The 19,618-nt window shown below is 38.8% G+C and overlaps 1 protein-coding gene across 1 annotated transcript in view; it reads right to left on the bottom strand.

The window, feature by feature from the left end:
* Window positions 1-19,618, bottom strand: part of LOC105490670 (SHC adaptor protein 4) — a 142,654-nt gene that overhangs the window by 31,199 nt on the left and 91,837 nt on the right. The window contains exons 5-8 of the mRNA XM_011756531.2: window positions 18,771-18,824; window positions 14,480-14,531; window positions 3,601-3,724; window positions 1,855-2,026 (exon numbers count right to left, since the gene is read on the bottom strand). Of these exons, the coding sequence (XP_011754833.2) occupies window positions 1,855-2,026; window positions 3,601-3,724; window positions 14,480-14,531; window positions 18,771-18,824 (402 nt within the window). The remainder of the gene's footprint in view (window positions 1-1,854; window positions 2,027-3,600; window positions 3,725-14,479; window positions 14,532-18,770; window positions 18,825-19,618) is intronic.

The following is a 19,618-nucleotide window of genomic DNA, read 5'->3' as shown; positions in this document are numbered from 1 at the left end:
CAAATAGGTCTAATATGTAGAATCTATAAGAAACTTAATTCAACAAGCATAAAACAATCCCACTAAAAAGTGGGCAAATTTCATGAACAGACATTTCTCAAGAGAATACATACAAGCAGCCAACAAACATAGGAAAAGATGCTCAACATCACTAATCATCAGAAAAGTGCAAATCAAAACCACAATGAGATACCATCTCACACCAGTCAGAATGGCGATCATTAAAAAGTCAAAAATACAGATGCTGGCGAGGCTGCAGAGAAAGGGGAATGCTCATACACTGTTGGTAGGAATGTAAACTAGTCCAGTCACTGTGAAAAGCAGTTTGGAGAGTTCTCAAAGAACTTAAAACAGCACTGCCATTTGACCTAGCAATCCTAACTACTGGGTATACACCCAAAGGAAAATAAATTGTTCTATCAAAAAGACATATGCATGTGTATGTTCATCGCAGCACTATTCACAATAGCAAAGACATGGAATCAATCTAGGTGCCCATCAATGGTGGATTGGATAAAGAAAATGTGGTACATATACACCATGGAATACTATGCAGACAGCCACAAAAAAAGAATAAAGTCATGTCCTTTGCAACAACATGGATGCTGCTGGAGGCCATTATCCTAGGTGAATTGACACAGGAACAGAAAACCAAATACCACATGTTCTCACTTATAAGTAGGAGCTAAATATTGGGTACTAATGGACATAAAGATGGCAACAATTGACACTGGGGACCACTAAAAGGGGGAGGGAAAGAGGGGGGCAAAGGCTGAAAAGCTATCTGTTACTATGCTCACTACCTGGGTGATGGGATCATTTGTATCTCAAACCTCAGCATCGTGCGATATACTGATGTAACAAATGTGCACACACACTCCCCGAATCTAAACTAAAGATTGAATTTAGTACCCATGGACGCAAATGTCACCTTCACCTATGTGAGGGTGAAGGATGGGAGAAGGGTGAGGATTTAAAAACTACCTACCAGGTATTATGCTGGGTGACAAAATTATCTGTATGCCAAACCCCCATGACAAACAATTTACCCTTGTTAACAAACCTGCACATGGACCCCTTGAGCCTAAAATAAAAGGTGGAAATAAAAAAAACTAAAACTGAAATAAAATAAAATAAAAGTTGAAATTATAAAAACAAAAACAACAACAGAGAAGAGGCATCAAACATTATAAAACAGACGCAGAATACTGAAGAATAGATTTAGCAATTAAACCACTGGTGACCATTGTAAAAGTAACTTCCATCAAGTTGTCAAGCCGAGCTCAGCTCTTCCAGTATAGTACACATGTTAACACAAAGACAGGGACGATGCTTTCTAGAAGTTTGTGGGTGAAAGGAAGATGACAAGGAGGTAGAACATGATTAGGTTGGGTTGAGGGAGTCCAAGTTTTTTGCAGGCAGAAGGAACCAATAGAGAAAGAGCGAAGACTGAGACAGAGGTTACTGGACAGAACTAGGACACAGAGTTGGCAGGAGAGGATTGGATGAGAAGCACAGGGAAAAGATTAGCTTTGGAGATAGTTGCTAAGGAAGAGAAGCAAGGAGAACATGGGCAGACTTAGAGCTGTGGAGGGGTGAAGCTGAGGATAACATGTTGGATCGCCTCAGTCTTCCAGTGAAGCGAGATATGAGATCATCTGCTGAGGCTACAATTGGGGGATTAGGAGTAAAAATGATCTAGTGCAGCCTCTGGCAGTTATTCACTCTCCAGCTCTGTATTTGAGGAAGACAGGACTTTCTCTAAACTAGCATTTGGAAATCCTCAAAGTAAAGGCTCTAGTGATCAGGGCAGAATTGCACTGCTGGGTCCAGTAACAATAAAACATTACATACCAAATAGCACAACTTTTCACACCGTATGGGGCAGTAAGCCATTTGTTCCGTGGCTTGAACTTTGATCCGCATATCGGAAACACCACCGGCTGGTGGCTGCTTCCCTGGAATTTCATTGTAATATTCATGATCTTTGCTCTCCTCGGCATGGCTATCAATACGCACCTCCTCACTGCGAAGGAAAAAAGAATCCTCAAAAGGCGGAGCGAAAATTCAAATACTGTAAGGGATGCAAGGGGATCAGAACCAAGCAAATCATCCTGAAAAACTTTGCATTCATGTTTTCAGTTTATAGCCGTGCTTCAGTGATGTTAAACATCTGGATGGAAGCCGTCAGATGGCTGAGTTGTTTAGCTTTCTGTAGACAAAATGGGGTAAGCCAATAGAAAGTGCCAAAGGGATGCTTCTGTGTCTCCTCCAGTGATAAAAACAATGATAATAACAATATATGAACTCCCTAAATGTAAGACATTTTTGTCATAAGATTATAAAAATACAAAGTGTTCTTGAGTATCTCCAGCACACTTTGATTGTTCCATTTTGGAAATGTTTTGCCCACATAAAATTTAAATATTGTTCTTTGGGTACAGGGCCTGTCCCAGTTTATTAATCCAAGATGAAAAAAAAAAAAATAAGAGAGCTATGGCCAGCTATCTTGTCTGCACAGAACTGGAGGGGTATATGGGATTAATAAAGAAATATTAGAACCATATGTGGTAAGTGGGTAGATTTATATAAACAGGGAATTGTTTTAAAAATTGAAACAGGGCAAGACAAACAAACAAACAGACTTTTCTTCCAAATTGGAATCAGGGATAGTTTCTTACAAAAAAAAAAAAAAAAAGAATAAATCAAGTCTATTTGGATTGAACTGATTCAACTGACAACTCACACAGTTTTGTTGGGTTCATTACATGCCAATAAAATGATAGCACTAAGACAGAAGTGCTATCCTGGGAAAAATTCAGCATCAAAGCCTCCTGGTAACCCCCTCTCCTTTGCTACCCTAGACTACATCATAAAAGGAGATCTCCAAACTGAGTATTTGTTGATACACAAAGTGACAAACCAGAGGAAAATGCATTTTAAAGTACCTAAGAGTTTTGTTTCTCCGGCATGAATTGTGTGAGCCAGAGGCATCACTGCATTCCACACTTGGTGGAGTCTGACAGGCCTGAAAGGGTTCAGCTTTCATTGCAGACTTTCTGTGCCTTAGAACAACCAAATTCTTGGGTCCCATCACGTTCCACTCCAACCACAGTTTAGCTGGAGCCTATCTATTTACGTTGCAAACCAACTGACAGGAATTCCTACACGAGACATTTAATTCTTATTTTGTTCTTTGCTCTTGCTGTTTTTTTTTTTTTTAACTGATATGCAAAGGATCTGGGGTTGAATCAAATCTAAGAAGTTTATTGATGTTTATTATTTTGATTTCAATTAATTAATTCAAAGCTCTTTATAGTGCTAGAATAACAGAGATAATCTCTTCTTACTTTTAGTGAAAAGGGATCTACTCTTTTGATCTTGTTATAAAGCAAGAGGATATAACTGGATAAATATGAATGGAAGGAAAATATTATTTTGTACTGAGACTGTGTCTATTTGTAAGAAAAAAATTACTAATTTTATTAGTTCATTTTAAAATGCCACATGAATGTTATATACACACACAAATAAATATACACAGAAAACTGCACACATATATATATATATAGTCAAATTATTATAAAACTCTTGGCTGACCTTTCACAAGACGTATCTAAAGAAGGATTTTTCAAGTACTGTTTAAACCGGAGTTCAAAAGCCTGCCCTATGGTATTTATGACGTCTTGGGCCATTCCATTGTGGCATTCCAATATGTGACAGGCTGCAAGAGGACATACAAAAAACAACATTATAATAAATTTTTAGAAAGAGAAGATTACATAAAATCAAAATACTTCAAAACCATTAACTGATAATTGAATAAAAGGGAGCAGGACTACAAGTTCTCTGCAGCCATGAAACAGTATAAAGAATACTTCACATTTCACATGAATCAAAGAGAAGAAACATTCACATTTTACATCAAAATATATCCAACACTTACAAATTGGGGGCTCAAGGCAGGGATTTGGGGGCCACATTTTCACAAAAGTACACTGATTTGACTAATAATGTGACTAATGTTTAACTGCTAGCTCTTTTTTTTTTTTTTTTTTTTTTTGAGACGGAGTCTCGCTCTGTCGCCCAGGCTGGAGTGCAGTGGCGCGATCTCGGCTCACTGCAAGCTCCGCCTCCCGGGTTCACGCCATTCTCCTGCCTCAGCCTCCCGAGTAGCTGGGACTACAGGCGCCCACAACCGCGCCCGGCTAATTTTTTGTATTTTTAGTAGAGACGGGGTTTCACCGTGGTCTCGATCTCCTGACCTTGTGATCCGCCCGCCTCGGCCTCCCAAAGTGCTGGGATTACAGGCGTGAGCCACCGCGCCCGGCCATAGGGCAGTAATCTACACAGAGGGCAAAGTTTGAGGTTTCATCTTTGTCCTCTTTGCATGGTATGTTTTGGAAGATTGAAAAAATATGACTTTCCAAATCGCTTCCAAAAGTGGGGAATGAGCTGTTGGTAAAGATAGGGGCTTTGGAATACCAACCTCCTCCCCTGCCGCCACCCCTTTTCCCTGTCATTGCTACTACAAAGCACTGAAAAATCCCCGTCTTTGAAGTTCCACTAAAGAACTATCTTCAATAAGCATCAAAATCAGCATTGGGTGAAGGTGTCATTACCAGAAGATAAAAGAGTTTATATTAGATACTTTTTCTGAAACACAGTCACCGGGAACGCGCTAGTTTTCACACAAAAATAAACAAGTTGGGGCGCTGGCAGGCATCCGACTATCATAAATGGGTTAGCAAATCTGCTGCTGCCACTGAAAAGAGGAGCTTGTGGTTAGGTACTGTAAATTAAACTCTCTACCATATGTAACATCATTCCTGCCTTGGTGAGAATATGGCCTTGCAATATGAAGATATAATGATTGAAGTTTCCTAACGATGACCTAGAAAGAGTTCTAAGGATGGCTTAAAGACAGAGGCAACAAGTCTCACAATGAAGTTTTACAAAGGAACACTGGGATAACCTGAAGAATTGAGAGATGAGGAAAAGACCAATAACAGTTTAATATACACAAGAGTGTTGTAAAAATTGTCAGCTATTCTCTGAGAATAGGAAAGCAGGGGAGAGGCAATGGGCTTAAAGGAGTGCATGGAGAATCAGATTAAATACCAGGGAAAGTATCTTGGGTCTCAGCATTTTGAAAACAAACCTGGAACACATTACTAAAAGGGATATCTGAGGAGAGGAGAGACAGCTGTCTTTACGGACTGGTTTAACTATGCTAACTTGGAAGCATGATTTTATGCTTTGCATTGTCTTGGAAAAAATTCGTATTTATCTGAAGTAAAAGGTAATTCATTCACATCTAATAGAATTTGTAGAGTTGATAACAGTAAGTTATAACAGAACCTATAACAGTGTTTCTTAGCCTTATGTTAATAAACATCTCAAGGAATCTCAGATATTCTCATTCCAAAACTAATTTGACTTCTACTTAAAAATTTTGTCTGAACACTTCTGAAAGGGGTGTGTGTGTGTGTGTGTGTGTGTGTGTGTGATGGTGGTGTGGTGGTATTACTAAATCAAACAAGGCTAAGGTGTCAAATCTTCATTCTTATAAAGTTGCCCCTTTAAAGTACAAATTGGATCCTGAAATAGACTTAGGAGCTAATTCCAGTTTTGAAACCCAGTTAAGAATATCTATAAATTTCTATCTTTCCCACCAAAGGAAAATATTTGGTCTATCTTTAGACTGCCATTTTATATTGTTCCTATATTTTTCTCCACAGTAGCTTTACATAGTGACCAACAGATAGAAAGTGCTCTAAATATAGTCGTTGAATGAATAAATACTGATTTCTCTGAATCATATGAGTAGTTCCACTGTATGAAATTGTCTTTGAGTTGTTTGAAGTGAGAACTGCAGTGGGTCCCTGCAGTGGGACATGTTCTTATAGCCACTAGGTGATATAAATTATTTCTTTGGTCATTTGTGGAAATAGTGTCCTTTTTGCTAGTCAGGCCTCATATCCCGAGACCTAAAAAGTACCCTTGGAGATAGATGTATCCTCCAGTTGAGCCAAAAGAAGCTGTGTTACATTATAAGAAAAGGTAATTCACTAGTCCCAGATACTTGGGAGGCTTAAAGGAGGGAGGAAAGAGGTTCACTTGAGCCCAGGGGTTACAGGCTCTAGTGTACTGTGGATCACACCTGTAAACAGCCACTGCACCCCAGTCTAGGCAACATTGCAAGACCCTGTCTCTAAAAAAAGAAAGAAAGGAAGAAAGAAAGAGAGAGAGAGAGCTTCCATAATATCAAATATGGCTTAAATGATAAAATATCTCCTAACACTAATATGCTAGCAACCTAACCAAATAAATACTTTTTTTTTTTTTTTAAAAGGAAAGGTAATCCTTTTGTTTTTAATCTCGTAAATTCTCAGTCCAATCAAAAATGAAGTCAAGGCCAGGTGTGGTGGCTCACGACTATAATCCCAGCACTTTGGGAGGCTGAGGCAGGTGGATCACTTGAGGTCAGGAGTTCAAGACCAGCCTGGCCAACATGGTGAAACCCCACCTCTACTAAAAATACAAAAAACAAAAAACAAAACGGCTGGGCATGGTGGCAGGTGCCTGTAATACCAGTTACTTGGGAGGCTGAGACAGGAAAATCACTTGAACCTGGGAGGCAGAGGTTGCAGTGAGCCGAGATGGCGCCATTGCACTCCAGTCTGGGCGACAAGAGTGAAACTCCATCTCAAAATAATAATAATAATAATAATAATAATAATAATAAAATAAAGTCAAAATAAAAGTCATATCAAAATGGAAACAACAGTTTTTGCAATTTTGTTTTTTCTTAGGATTGAGGAGATGTTGAGAGATAAAGATGAGGAAGACAATGAGAGAAGCAAGATACTTAAGTATAAATAAATGAATAAATAAATAAATACAAAAAACTAAAGTGTACTTCCAGTGAGGGAGATGAGAGAATAGGATATTTAAAAGAACTCCATGAAAAGATTCAGACCTGAGTTCAAGTTCCAATTATGCCACTATTTATGTGACCTTGAACAAGTCACTTTATGGCAAGGTTCTTGTCTGCCAAGACAATGCCCTGAGTCATCTTTGAAGTCCCTTTTTGTTTTACAGAAATCCTATTCTTCCTCTGTCACAGAAGCTCAAACTCTCTGAGGAACAGGGTGGCATGTGGGTACACAGAAATGAATGAATCAATCAAACACATCAACCAGCCTCTACTGCTTCTGGTGTACCTCTAGAATCTTTTACTTATCTCAACTTTTCTGATTCTGATGCTTTAAGGTTTGGGTCCTGTTCATAGGCTGATGCTATCAACATAATTTTCTGCTTTTCTTTGGATTAGCCTATTACTACCATATTACTTCATTTGTTATAGAGACAGGTGTCTCACTATGTTGCTCAGACTGGACTTGAACTCCTGGGCTCAAGTGATCCTCCTGCTTCAGCCTCCCAAGTAGCTGGGACTACAGGCATGCCCCACCACACCCAGCTTGAGAAGACTGGACAAAAATAAAAGAACAAACAGTGGTGTCTGTCTGTCTCCAGGCAAGAAGCAACAGCACACAGACTGACCCCATGCTGACGTTCTGCCCAGTCTCACCACCTCCAGGGAGCACACGTACTTTCACGGTTCCATTGTTGCCACTCATAGACATGCTATGTTGCTCTAAGGAAATGGTTTTTTTTAGGTTGGTCATGGGACAGGATAGAGGTGGGCTTTGAATCACATATAAATATGCCCATTTCCCAGGATTAGAACCAATTCCAAAAGCTTGGCCAAGAATTGCCCAATTTTCAGCTAAATGGAAAGAAGAAAGACATATATATATGTCTATATATAAAAAGAGCCAAGTCACAAAAAAAGAGGGTGCCTTTTCAGCGATGTGGTAACTTTGTTACCACGGCCTGAGCTTGGCTTTCCATGTTGGGAACCAGATGAAAGTCTGGATTTTTTCATCCCACCTGTAGCAGGATGGGCTCACACTTCCAGCCCTGGGTATCAAGTACTACACTAAGATTCAAAAGAACCTGCGATATATATTAGTCTGTCTTTTTTATTTAGAATTAGGTAGTCGAATTAGGTAGTCATAAACAAGAGGATTAGGTAGTCACAAACAAGAGGATTACAACTATTCTTAAAGGATAACAGACCCTTCTTTACTAGCTTTATATATATATTTTTTTTTGTTTGTTTGTTTGTGTGTGTGTGTGTGTGTGTGTGAGACGGAGTCTCGCTTTGTTGCCCAAGCTGGAGTGCAGTGGCACCATCTCGCCTCACTGCAAGCTCCGCCTCCCGGGTTCACGCCATTCTCCTGCCTCAGCCTCCCAAGTAACTGGGACTACAGGCACGCGCCACCACGCCCGGCTAATTTTTTGTATTTTTAGTACAGACCATGTTAGCCAGGATGGTCTCGATCTCTTAACCTCGTGATCCGCCCACCTCGGCCTCTCAAAGTACTGGGATTACAGGCGTGAGCCACCGCGCCTGGCTATATTTGTTTTTAATAAACAGTTTTTTGGTTTTGTTTCTGTCTTTTCCTTTTTTATACTTAGAAAACTAGAAATTCAAAAGTTCAGCTTTTCAGGTCAACCACCAGATGGTGCTATGGGATCAAAGCAGGGAATCCTCCATACTTAGGAAGAAACAACCTCAAAGAGGCAAGCCAGTATTCAGTTGATAGCGAATTAATACCACCAGGACAGTCGTACGCATACTTTATAACTATAAACAGAAATAAAAATAAGTGGATTAATTTAAGTTGGTTTTACTGGTTTTGGGTTTTTTTTTAAAAAAAGAACTTTCTTCAGAGACCCAGAAGCATGGCCTTCCTATATCCAGGTAGTCCAGGCAGTCCAGTCCCCTTCACAGACTACATTCAGAGAAAATATTAAAACATTCCTGGACTGCTACATATTTGGAGTAAGACAATGTGGATTTCCTCTTTTACAGCAATTACAGAAGCAGAGTGTATTAATCACTAAGTAAACTCAAAACATTCTTACTGGAACTTATCTTTTCTACAGAAAAGGCCTTTGATAAAACGAAGAGTTCACTAAAGGGTCCTAGCCAAGATGGCAAAAGTGGAAACTGCTCTGATTTAAATGCACTAATGCTGAAAGTGAATCAAGCAAACGGAAGAGTGAGAAGCTTCAGGATTGTCAGCATGAAGCCCAGTCTCCTCTGCTCATCTCCACTTAATGTCAACCATACTCTCCTCATACCCGCAATCTGGCTCCTGCCTTTATAGGTCCACAGAAATTGAGCTTTCCAGAGTGACCAGTGGCCTGTTAACTGCTGGGTGGAAGAGCATCTTCCCACCCTCATGCCCCTTAACTCCTTTCCAGTGTGTGACCATCTGAGATGTCTCCTTCAGAAGAAACGCTCTTCCCCTTTGTTAGGTAATACTCATTTCTTGATTTCCTCCCCTCCCCTGACTACTCCTTAGGCAAGTCGCTGTCTCCTGTGACTTTTCCCACTCCCTGACATCCTTAGGCAAGTCGCTGTCTCCTGTGACTTTTCCCACTCCCTGACATCCTTAGCCCTCTTCTTTCTGGGTTCTGCTAAGAAGTTGTAGTTTTTTTCTGAACCTGCTGGCCTGGCCTGCCTCCCTCCGCTCCCTGCAGCCCCAATCCCAGCCCCACCCCTAGCCCTGGACCTACTCTCTGGGCTTCTCTTGTCTGCCATTTTATCCTGGATGAACCAAACTTGCTAGTTAATTTTATAACATCATCTTTCTGATGTCACTATTTTAAAACATTTATTCAAGGGTTTAGGATATTTTTTCTTTTTATAAATGTAATAAATATTCACTGTAAGAGTTTTAGAAAACAAAAAGGCACCAAGAAGAAATAAAAATTACAGAAAATTTCACTATCCAGTAAATTTCACTATCTCAATAACCACTAGGAACATTTTGGAATATGTCTTTCTCATCTTTTTATAATGTGTATCTACCCAGAAAAGTCACCTGGGATTATACTACACACAATCTTCATAATATGTTTTTTGCATTAACAGCATTGTGAATATTTTTCCTATATAATTACTTATTTTTCTACTACTAGCTTTAATTGCTGCATCATAGTACATTCTATGAATTCATTTAATTTGCTACTCATGAATACTAAATTAATTTTGTCTTATGATATAAATAATATACAAAAATGATCTATATTGCTTAATCTTTGTACATATCCTAATTATTTCCTCAGAAGTAAAACTACTGGTTCAAAGGCATTTACATTTTTAAGACTTTTGATACAAATCATCAAATTGCTCTTTAAAATGTTTGAATCTAAACTCTTTATCAGCAGTGTTCAAGAATAACTACTACTCTAAACCACATCTTATCTTTTTTCAATGTTTGAAAGTTGGAGATGAAATATGGTGTCTAATTATAACTTGTGTGTCTTTGATTGCTAGTGAGGCTAAACTGTTTTATTTTTCAAATGTTTCTTGGTGCCTTATCATGTTCTTTTGTGTGCTCAGGACATGGAATCTGTCCATCCACTTATTGGCCGTGTAAACTTAGGAAAACTGCTTATTTTTCTCACCTCCAGTGTTTTCTCCTATAAAAAAAAAAAAAAAAAAAGGAATGATATGTTTACATACCCCCTAGGGCTGCTGTGAGGATAAAATGAGATAATGCAGATGGAGTACTGAAAATGCCTGGCACATAGTGAGCATGAAATAAATGGTAGCCATTTTTCTTTGCCTAATTTTTTACTAGATTATTTGTTTGTTTTTTCTATTTATAAGAATCCCTGTTTCTTTAGTGGCAACACCACTCCATATCACACAGAATAGTAATAATAGCTACCATTTATTGCTTAGGTGCTATAAGCCAGGTATTGAGACATTCGCATTGCATACGATATCTCATTAAATCCTCGGGAACATCTGATTCCTATTTCTTCATCAATCTAAATATCTAAATAGTCATCAAGTACTATTAGTTCACAAATTGGATCCAAACTGTTCCTTCCTCCTCCAGTGCCATTTAGAACATTACATGCTGCCCAGGACTAATGAGATGTCCTCTAAACTGAACTCTGTAATTCCAGATGGCTTTGCTGCTTTCCAATGCCATTTTTGTTTCGTTTTGTTTTTGAGACGGAGTCTCGGAGTCTCGGAGTCTCGCTCTCTGTCGCCCAGGCTGGAGTGCAGTGGCCGGATCTCAGCTCATTGCAAGCTCCGCCTCTTGGGTTCCCACCATTCTCCTGCCTCAGCCTCCTGAGTAGCTGGGACTACAGGCGCCCGCCACCTCGCCTGGCTAATTTTTTGGGTTTTTTTTTTTTTTAGTAGAGACGGGATTTCACTGTATTAGCCAGGATGGTCTCAATCTCCTGACCTCGTAATCCGCCTGCCTCGGCCTCCCAAAGTGCTGGGATTACAGGCGTAAGCCACTGTGCCTGGCCTCCAATACCACTTTTAAAGACACAACTGCCAGAAAAATGATCATTTAGTAATTTCAGAATAGCAGAACCCATAATAATTTTTTTAAAGCTCAAAATATTTGATGGCTCCAGTGACCTCCTGGCCAGTATTCAAAGCCCCCCACAATCTGTCTTTGGTCTAACTTTTCAGCTGTGGGACCCCTACTTCCACTCTTTCCTTTCTCTGCAACCCTGCCTTTACACACACATTCACACACCCTGCAAACACTTGGCTGTAAGCTCTCATTATACTACTCTTTCACCTGTGTCTTTTTTCACTCAACTCCACAAATCCCAAGCATCTGCTATGTTTCAGGCACTGTTCTCTAGGCATCTCTCTTTCTCTATGCAAATCTTATGGGTTATGTTTCTCCCTCCTACTAAATGATATACCATGGTGGGATTTTCCTTCCATAATCATTAATAATTATTTGTGTATTCAAAAGCTGTGTCATCACCTCTTTGCAGGTACTGTTAGTTCAAGGGCTCACGTTGGGGGAAAAGATTTAGTACTACAGGAGTGTGTGCAGGCAGGAGGTATGTTGAGAACACAGTGTCTTCTCACAGAGATTTTTATAGCCAAGCTATATGAGAGAGGACGAGCAGACCAGAAAAGGAGGAATAAGTGATAGAGACATATTAACTTTTAAAACCAAGAAAGCTACCCTGTTTCTAAGTTATCTTCTTGGACACACCCATTTTCCTACAGCAAAGAAAGACGTAATGAGGGAGGAAAGAAAACTATGCTTTCCACATGTTATGTAGATGTTATTATTCCCGCTTAAAAGATAAGGAAATCCAGGTTTGAGGTTGTGAAACAATCTGCCTAACGTCATACAGTGAGATGATGAAATAATTATGATTCCAACCCAGTCTTTTTGACTCCAGCATCAATCTTATTTCCTATACACAGGCTGATGGCTAAAGAAAAAAAACTGAAACCTTGATTTGGACCGCTTCTATCCTTCACCTCCCAGCCAGTACCTCGCTCAACAGTTCTCACGAATGCCTTCTCAAAATCCCCATGCCAGGATCCCCAGGGGTCCTCTTCAAGCAGCTCGCTCTGACAAATGACTCAGGCACCAGAACAGGAGCTTTCAAAGTGAATATGCTGCATCATAATTTTCTCTGCCTCTCTTGTTTCACTTAAGCAAAGGGAGAGCTTTGCAAGCATGTGGATCCTTCTTGGCCATTACCCTTAGCAACAACATTAATCTTTGAACTCTTCACCATCATTTACTTAAGAGCAATGACATGCCCAGAGATATTCTATGACTGATGGCAAAGTTACTAAACATCTAGATTTCCCGATGCATTTTTTTCTTCCTTTCACCCTGTCATTTCCATGTTAAGACAAAAAGTGTTGTTGTTCAGAGGCCTTCCCAGAAATAGCAAGCAGTTATTATTTAGGGAAGTTCAGGCAAGGATTAGAAGAAGTTGCCCTTTTCTGGCATCCTTTGTTGCGCCCTGCTCCTACATCCCCGCTGTCCCATTCACTAGTTCCTGTCTCTCCTGCTCACTCTTTGACCATGATTCATTCTTCTTACTTAGTTTAGAGTGGGTCACTTTTAGTGGAGTATTTTATAGTGTTTATCCTCCGTTCCTTCCTTTTCATCTTTTTGCTGCCACATTCTTTTGGCAAACATTTGCTGAGGATCTACTGCGTGCCAGGCTCTGTGCCAGCAGCTGGGCTTCATAATTTCATTTCTGACAATCACAATAGCTTCCAAATAGATATCCCTGCCTTAAGTTTCTCCCGGAATCCATCTACTACATCCTGCTGCCAAACCAATCTGTCTAAACTCTACTTTGTAAACAGTACTCTCCACCCATCTGTCCATGGGATTAAGTCCCTACCTATTAGCTCTCTTGTATCTGTCCTATAGATGCCTTTTAGACTTTTACATTGTGAGGTCCAGGGTGTTCTATTTATTTACTCCCCAGCATGCCATGTGCATTTCCACCTCGGTGTCTCATAGCTCTCTAAATTTTCAAGTCCTACTCCATGTCCACTTAATAAATGCTTGGAGACAAACTCCATCCCTGGGACAGCAGAGGATGTGGCCTAACTAATACGTTCTAGTTAAGGAGGAAAACTAACTTAACACTTCTACCTAAGAGGAGTCTGAATGTCCCAGCCTCAGGGATGAGAAGCAATACTCACCATGTGACCTTGCTAAATCCTGAAACTAGAATTCCCATCAAATCACTCTTCCATTCACTCGGTCATTCGATAAAATAGTTTTTGAGTATCACCTATATGCTAGGCATCGTGATGAGTGCTAGGGAACAACAGCGAGTAAGAGAAACAGGTTCCTGCCCTCATAAAGATTTTAGCCTAGGAAAAAGGACACATTAAACATACAAACAAGTGCAATATGTGAGTAAATAAAATATTAAAAGTAATGGCGAACTGTGATTACTTTTGCACTAACCTATAATAGAAATGTGGAGTGTTAATGAAAAGAGAAATAAGTATTGTGATGCAGCAAGGTAGGATATGCTACTAGAGACAGGAGGTGCTATCAAAGAAGGTCTCTGAAGAAGAGGCATTTAAGCAGAAATCCAAATGGTGAAGTCAAGCATTCAAAGAGATACTACAGGCTCTTGAACAGCAAGTACACAGACACAGACACACACACACACGCACACACACACACACACACACACACACACACCCAAAGCCAATGCAGGTCAATAACCTCACTCCTCACCGGCTTTGGTCTTATGTGTAATTCTTTTGTTCAGTGGGGATGTGACAGCCAGCCCCATCTATCATAACCATAATAGCTTCTCTTTTGAGTACACAAACAGCTAAGCCTTTGGTTTGCAGATCTTTAAAATGATTTAAATTTCATCTATATAGTTTTTCTACTTTGCTGTGCTAACAGGGTGATTTATTTCCAACTCAAATTTGCATAATATTTCTAGAATCCAACATAGCACCCTGGTGATACTCATCACTCTGTACATTGAAAATAATTGTTGGTTACTTTTTAGAGTTGGTATATACCAGCTCTTTAAAAAATCTGTAAGTTGCTTTCCATACCTCGTTGATTAACTGGATCTTTAGCTACGTAGGCAACATAGTCTGTAGTATCCTATAAAAAAGGGAAAATGACTGTATTTAAAATGGATGAACTGCACTGTTGAAAGAAACATATATTTCGGACATGATACTGAGGCAAGGACTTAAATACAAATGTTTTTATTTAAAGAGACAAGAAAAGCATTGTAAAAGGGAACATAAACAAATATACACTATATAGTTTAACAATTATGGAGTCCATGTTCTCTGTCCATTGGGGAAAGAATCAGAAAATTAAAAATTTAGAGGCAGACTGTCATTAAGAATAAAATAGAAAGCAGATAGGGAATATGTTAGGACATACTCTTTAAAAATGGCTAGGGACTATGATGCTATCCTAGATTAAAAGTTGAAGTATCAGGGATTATGCAATCACAAAGGTGACATAAACTAAGATAGGGCATCATGATTTCCTGTTGTCCAAACATATACCACATATATCAGAAAGTAAGTTGACTAAAGAGACATGTTGGATTTTGTGGTTGTTAGCTTGCTTGTATGCAGTGCAAGTTAACTTAAGGGATGATAAAGTGAAAATACAATGAATTTATTTGATCAATATACAGAAAAGAAAAATCATTTTTTAAAAAAAGAGAACCCCTGAAAAACTTAAGAAGTTCAAAAAGAGATGCACTGCTGACTTTGTAAAAACAAACAAACAAAATGCCACTTGGTAATCCCAGTTTTTATCGAAAACAATAAGCTGATGAATGATAAGGTTTTAATAATTAAAGATGCTTTTTGTTATCTAAGTTCTCGGGAAAAAAATACACACAATGCCATTTGCAGATCAGAAGTATGACTCTCTAGAGGGAAGATGCAATCAACTGGCAGGAAATAAAAGCCCATGTTTGTAATACCCTCAAGGACAATCACTTAATAACCCACAATGAATCATCACACAGGAAGCGGATCTCAGGGTCAGCATAACTCGTCTTGGGCAATTAAAAAAATAATAATAACACATACCTAAGTAAATTTCTCTTATGCAAAAAGAAAAAAGGTTTTAAATATCCGCTAAATAAATAACGCCATATCTATGGGCTTTGTTTTACGTGAATTTAGAAGGAAAAGCACAATTGCTGGGGACTTTGCCACTCTTATTCAAGTGACGAGGTGGTCTGATGCCAGTCATGCTGTCTGGTAGGTCCAATTATGGGAAAGAAGCTGTGAGACCTCTCCAGACCTCAGTTTCCTCATCTTCAAAACAGCCTCCAACGCTGGTATAGTTCTAAAATTCTATAGCTGTAAACTTTTGGGAGAATTTACAGAATGCTAAAAGTAAAGCACAAATAGCAAGGGAAAATATGTTTAAACGTATTTCATTTTTGACATCTTCACAATGCATTTGTTAAGTGGAGAAAGTATATATAGCCATAGAGACATTACCAACAAATGTTTTCAGGGCTGACGGATGGAAAACAAGTTAACTGTTTTTGCAAAGAGAGTAAAAATGAGGGTGAGCAAAGGCCAAGAGATGAGAAGACTATTCATTATTTTTGAAATTTTGGAGGAAATCTTGGAGAAAGATTACTATGTTGGACCAAAGGGACTTTGAAGTCAGCTTCCTACCCTTGTATGTAGTTCGCCCTAAAGCTGTAAACTATCTCGGTTAGTATCCTAAAACAAATATGGGCATGTGTTAGCAATAGTGGTAGTAGTTACTTCTTGTGACGGTGTGCCAGGCACTGTGCTAACACTAACCACGCATCATTTCACTTAATTCTCACAACACTGTCAGGCAATAGGGATTATCCTCCATTTACACATGAGGACTCTGGAGTTTAGGGAATTTAAATAAGTCAAGTCTACTTGACTCCAAAGCCTGGCAGTACATCACACTGCCTCCCCGACCTGATGGTAAAACTTCATAGAGATGATTTCTAATGCCAGTGCTTAGGGTGGCTCCAGACTTCTATTTTACTAGACAGGTGCTTTAACCAACTAAGCCATGGCACTGCCGCCAGATTTCTATTTTAAATTTGAATCAACAGGCTTTCTCACCAGCTTCAGAGAGCACAGAGGTGCTCTCAATGCAGCAGGTACAAACCTTCCCCATAGTTGCCACAAATTATTTACTGTTTGTTTTTGATAGGAACGGTGCTTTGGTCAATTTAAAGAACTAAAGGCACATGAAGAGAGTATGAAAAGATTTAAGATTCTGGAGAACAATAATAGAAATCATTCAGGGCATGCCTTGAGTAAATGAGTGTTTGCACACCAATCTAACATGATGACAACCCTGGAGAAATTTAGGGCAAACACCAATAATTATTTTTCATACTACACGTATAAACACTACTTTAAATCTCTTAAGAAAAGTATTTGAATTCCTTCATGGATGACTGAGCTAGGAAGACGAGAAAGTGCTGGTATTTTTCAGCCCGGATTCAGTAGACCCTCTCTGCCAGCCATCATCCTTGGTGTTGCTAATGAGGCCAGATTACAAGGCTGGATGGAAAAGACTCCAGATAGGCTCTTGAGTTCAAATAGCAGCTGCTAAGCACCTGACACCTTGTATGTCCCTTATTTGCTAATGGGAATTCACAATTAGGCATCTGTGGAATTTCTTGGAGAAAAGGTAGAACTCTTAACATTTGGTTTACTTTTAAAAATGGCAGCATCATAGAACTAATATATAATAGTTATTTGAAAATAACTACACCCCAGGCTAAAAGATGAGGAAGTAGTAATGCCTAAAGGGGAAACTGAATAACCATTAATTAGAAAACAAGGGTTTGAAATCCTATGAAGGCTGCTTTTCTTCCATGTGCTTCGTGAGCCAAGATCATGCCACTGCACTCCAGCCTGAGTGACAAGAGTGAGATTACGTCTCAAAAAAAAAAAAAAAAGCATGTCTTGGTTTGACATGCTTAAATACTTTGGGTCATTGGTAGCCAATGTGAAGACAAGTAATTATTGAGGTGTTTTTAAGAATTGGCTAATTTAAATAGCATTTAGCTACATATTTTATACACAGGTAAGTTACACCAACACCCAAGTGGAAGAACCTGCTTAAATACTTTAGATGCCAGTAAATGAAGCAATGATTACAGAGTAACTTCAGAACTTTACTTCCTTTTGCGATATACAATTATTTCTCCCCCATTGCATATTTAGCAAAAAGTTTAAAACAAATTAAAACTACCATGATATCAGCTGCCAGATTTAGTTTTTAGCATCCTCATATTTTCTTGGGTTTCTAGGTTATCATCCTATCATTGATGACTCTACATTTTATTCCTCAATTAGAAGTGAAAACTAAATGTGGTGGATAGAAAACAATCAATTGCTAAACTGAATTTTATTGGTTCGTTCCTGAAGGATATAATTTTTTTAAAAGAAATGCTTTGCAGAAAAGAAGGTAATACATTCTAAGAACAAGGTCTGTGTATGTTCCCCCTGTTTTCTTGACATTACTGATGTTTAACCATTATGAAAGTCATACTCTGTCCTCTTCTAACCTTTCATCAAAACATATGGAAGGTTAGAAGAGGAAAGAGAACAATAAAAAGACCGATAATGTCACAGAGTGGCAAAAGTATTCTTCTACTCCCTCAGTTTAAACAGATTTGCTTCTTGCTCAGTTGCAGGCTCCCTAGCTTCAAAGCCCCTCTCCTTTTGCTCTGGTCCAGAAATGGTGCAGTAGGGAGTCAAGGAATGACACTCCATTCTGCAAAGTAGGCTTGGAGAAATCCTGTACAATTTCCAGGAAATGAGTACCACACAACCTCTTCTTAGTAGAGAAGAACTACAAGTTCTCTCTCCCCAGCTCAGCATTTCCTCCATGAGCTCCTGCAAACCTGGTTGCTCATTCCAGATTAGACTTAGTTGACTTGGTTGATATACCAAGTGCAGTTGATTAGTAAAGTGTGCCAGAAACTCTGTGTTGAGAAGAAATTCTAAGGCAGGATTGAGCAACACATGTGTGACACACTTGCTTTTCATGACCTAGACATTATCAACAGGAAGCTTATTAGATGATAACTCCATGGCTAATAACATAATGCAGCACTACTAGATTCATCTACTAATCCAAATATTTTAAAATTTAATGATAGGAAATATTTTGCCCAAGGCAAATTTTTTATTATCTGCTACATGTAGCGATTCACAGACTGTAATAGGATGTTAGGAAAAGACATGTAGTGGCTAATATGGTTTATGTAAAAGTTTTTTTTTTATCATCCAGCCCCAAACGTCAAGAAGTTATTTTAACTCATAAAAAGAACTTTTGTGAATCCATACTTACAGGATCCCCTCCAGAGGCAAACGAAATAGACTGCATATGATGATTTGCAATAATCTGAAAAACATAAACATGTATGCTAATATGAAGTAATCATTATTTCTAGTTATATACAGTGTAACAGTAATAGACATACATTTGTTTGTTTTGTTTTTACCTGATCAGCATCCCTTTGGAAACCACCCCACCTACGCTCTATAATAATCTCATTTAAACCATGAGATTCTGGTGATTTTGTAATGCCCATCTCACTGCCCTTGCCTACCCAGGTGGAATATTATCTAGGGCTAGCCAATCAGAAAATACCATCTCTCTGGATACAGCAGAGCCAATCAATGTCTTTTGAGAAAAATTGAAATGAATAATAGGAGAGAAAGCATCTCTCTCTGCCATTAAAACTATGTAAGCCCAAAGCTTCTGGGGGCCATATTATGCTGCTATGTGAGAAAAGTCTGCTGGAATATGAAGTTTTTCTTCTGATGAAAATCAGAACTGAGAACTAAAAATAGGAAAAAAAAGTCTGCTGGTAACATTTGTTCCATCACTTTAACCAATATATTTCACCCTGTCCCTTTATATTTTTGTTTATTTTTGCAAAAGTTAGTTTGAATTTGATTTCAGTCATTCACTACTAAATGTATCCTGAGCAAGGCACTAACATTAAGACTTCTAATATGAATAAGAATCGCCAAGTAAAGTGCATTAATCAGCTAAGAAGACTGTCCCTTATTTGAGAGTCTAGGATTGCTTGTTTGGAAACCACAGTGTAATGACCATTTGCAGAGCCATATTTGTCATGCTATTTTGAAGGTTCATTAAAACACCAACTATGCACCTATTGACTAATCCTG

This window comes from Macaca nemestrina, chromosome 7 (assembly GCF_043159975.1).
Source record: "Macaca nemestrina isolate mMacNem1 chromosome 7, mMacNem.hap1, whole genome shotgun sequence".
In the NCBI taxonomy this organism is placed as follows: Eukaryota; Metazoa; Chordata; class Mammalia; order Primates; family Cercopithecidae; genus Macaca; species Macaca nemestrina.
This window is presented reverse-complemented; position numbering and strand designations above follow the sequence as displayed.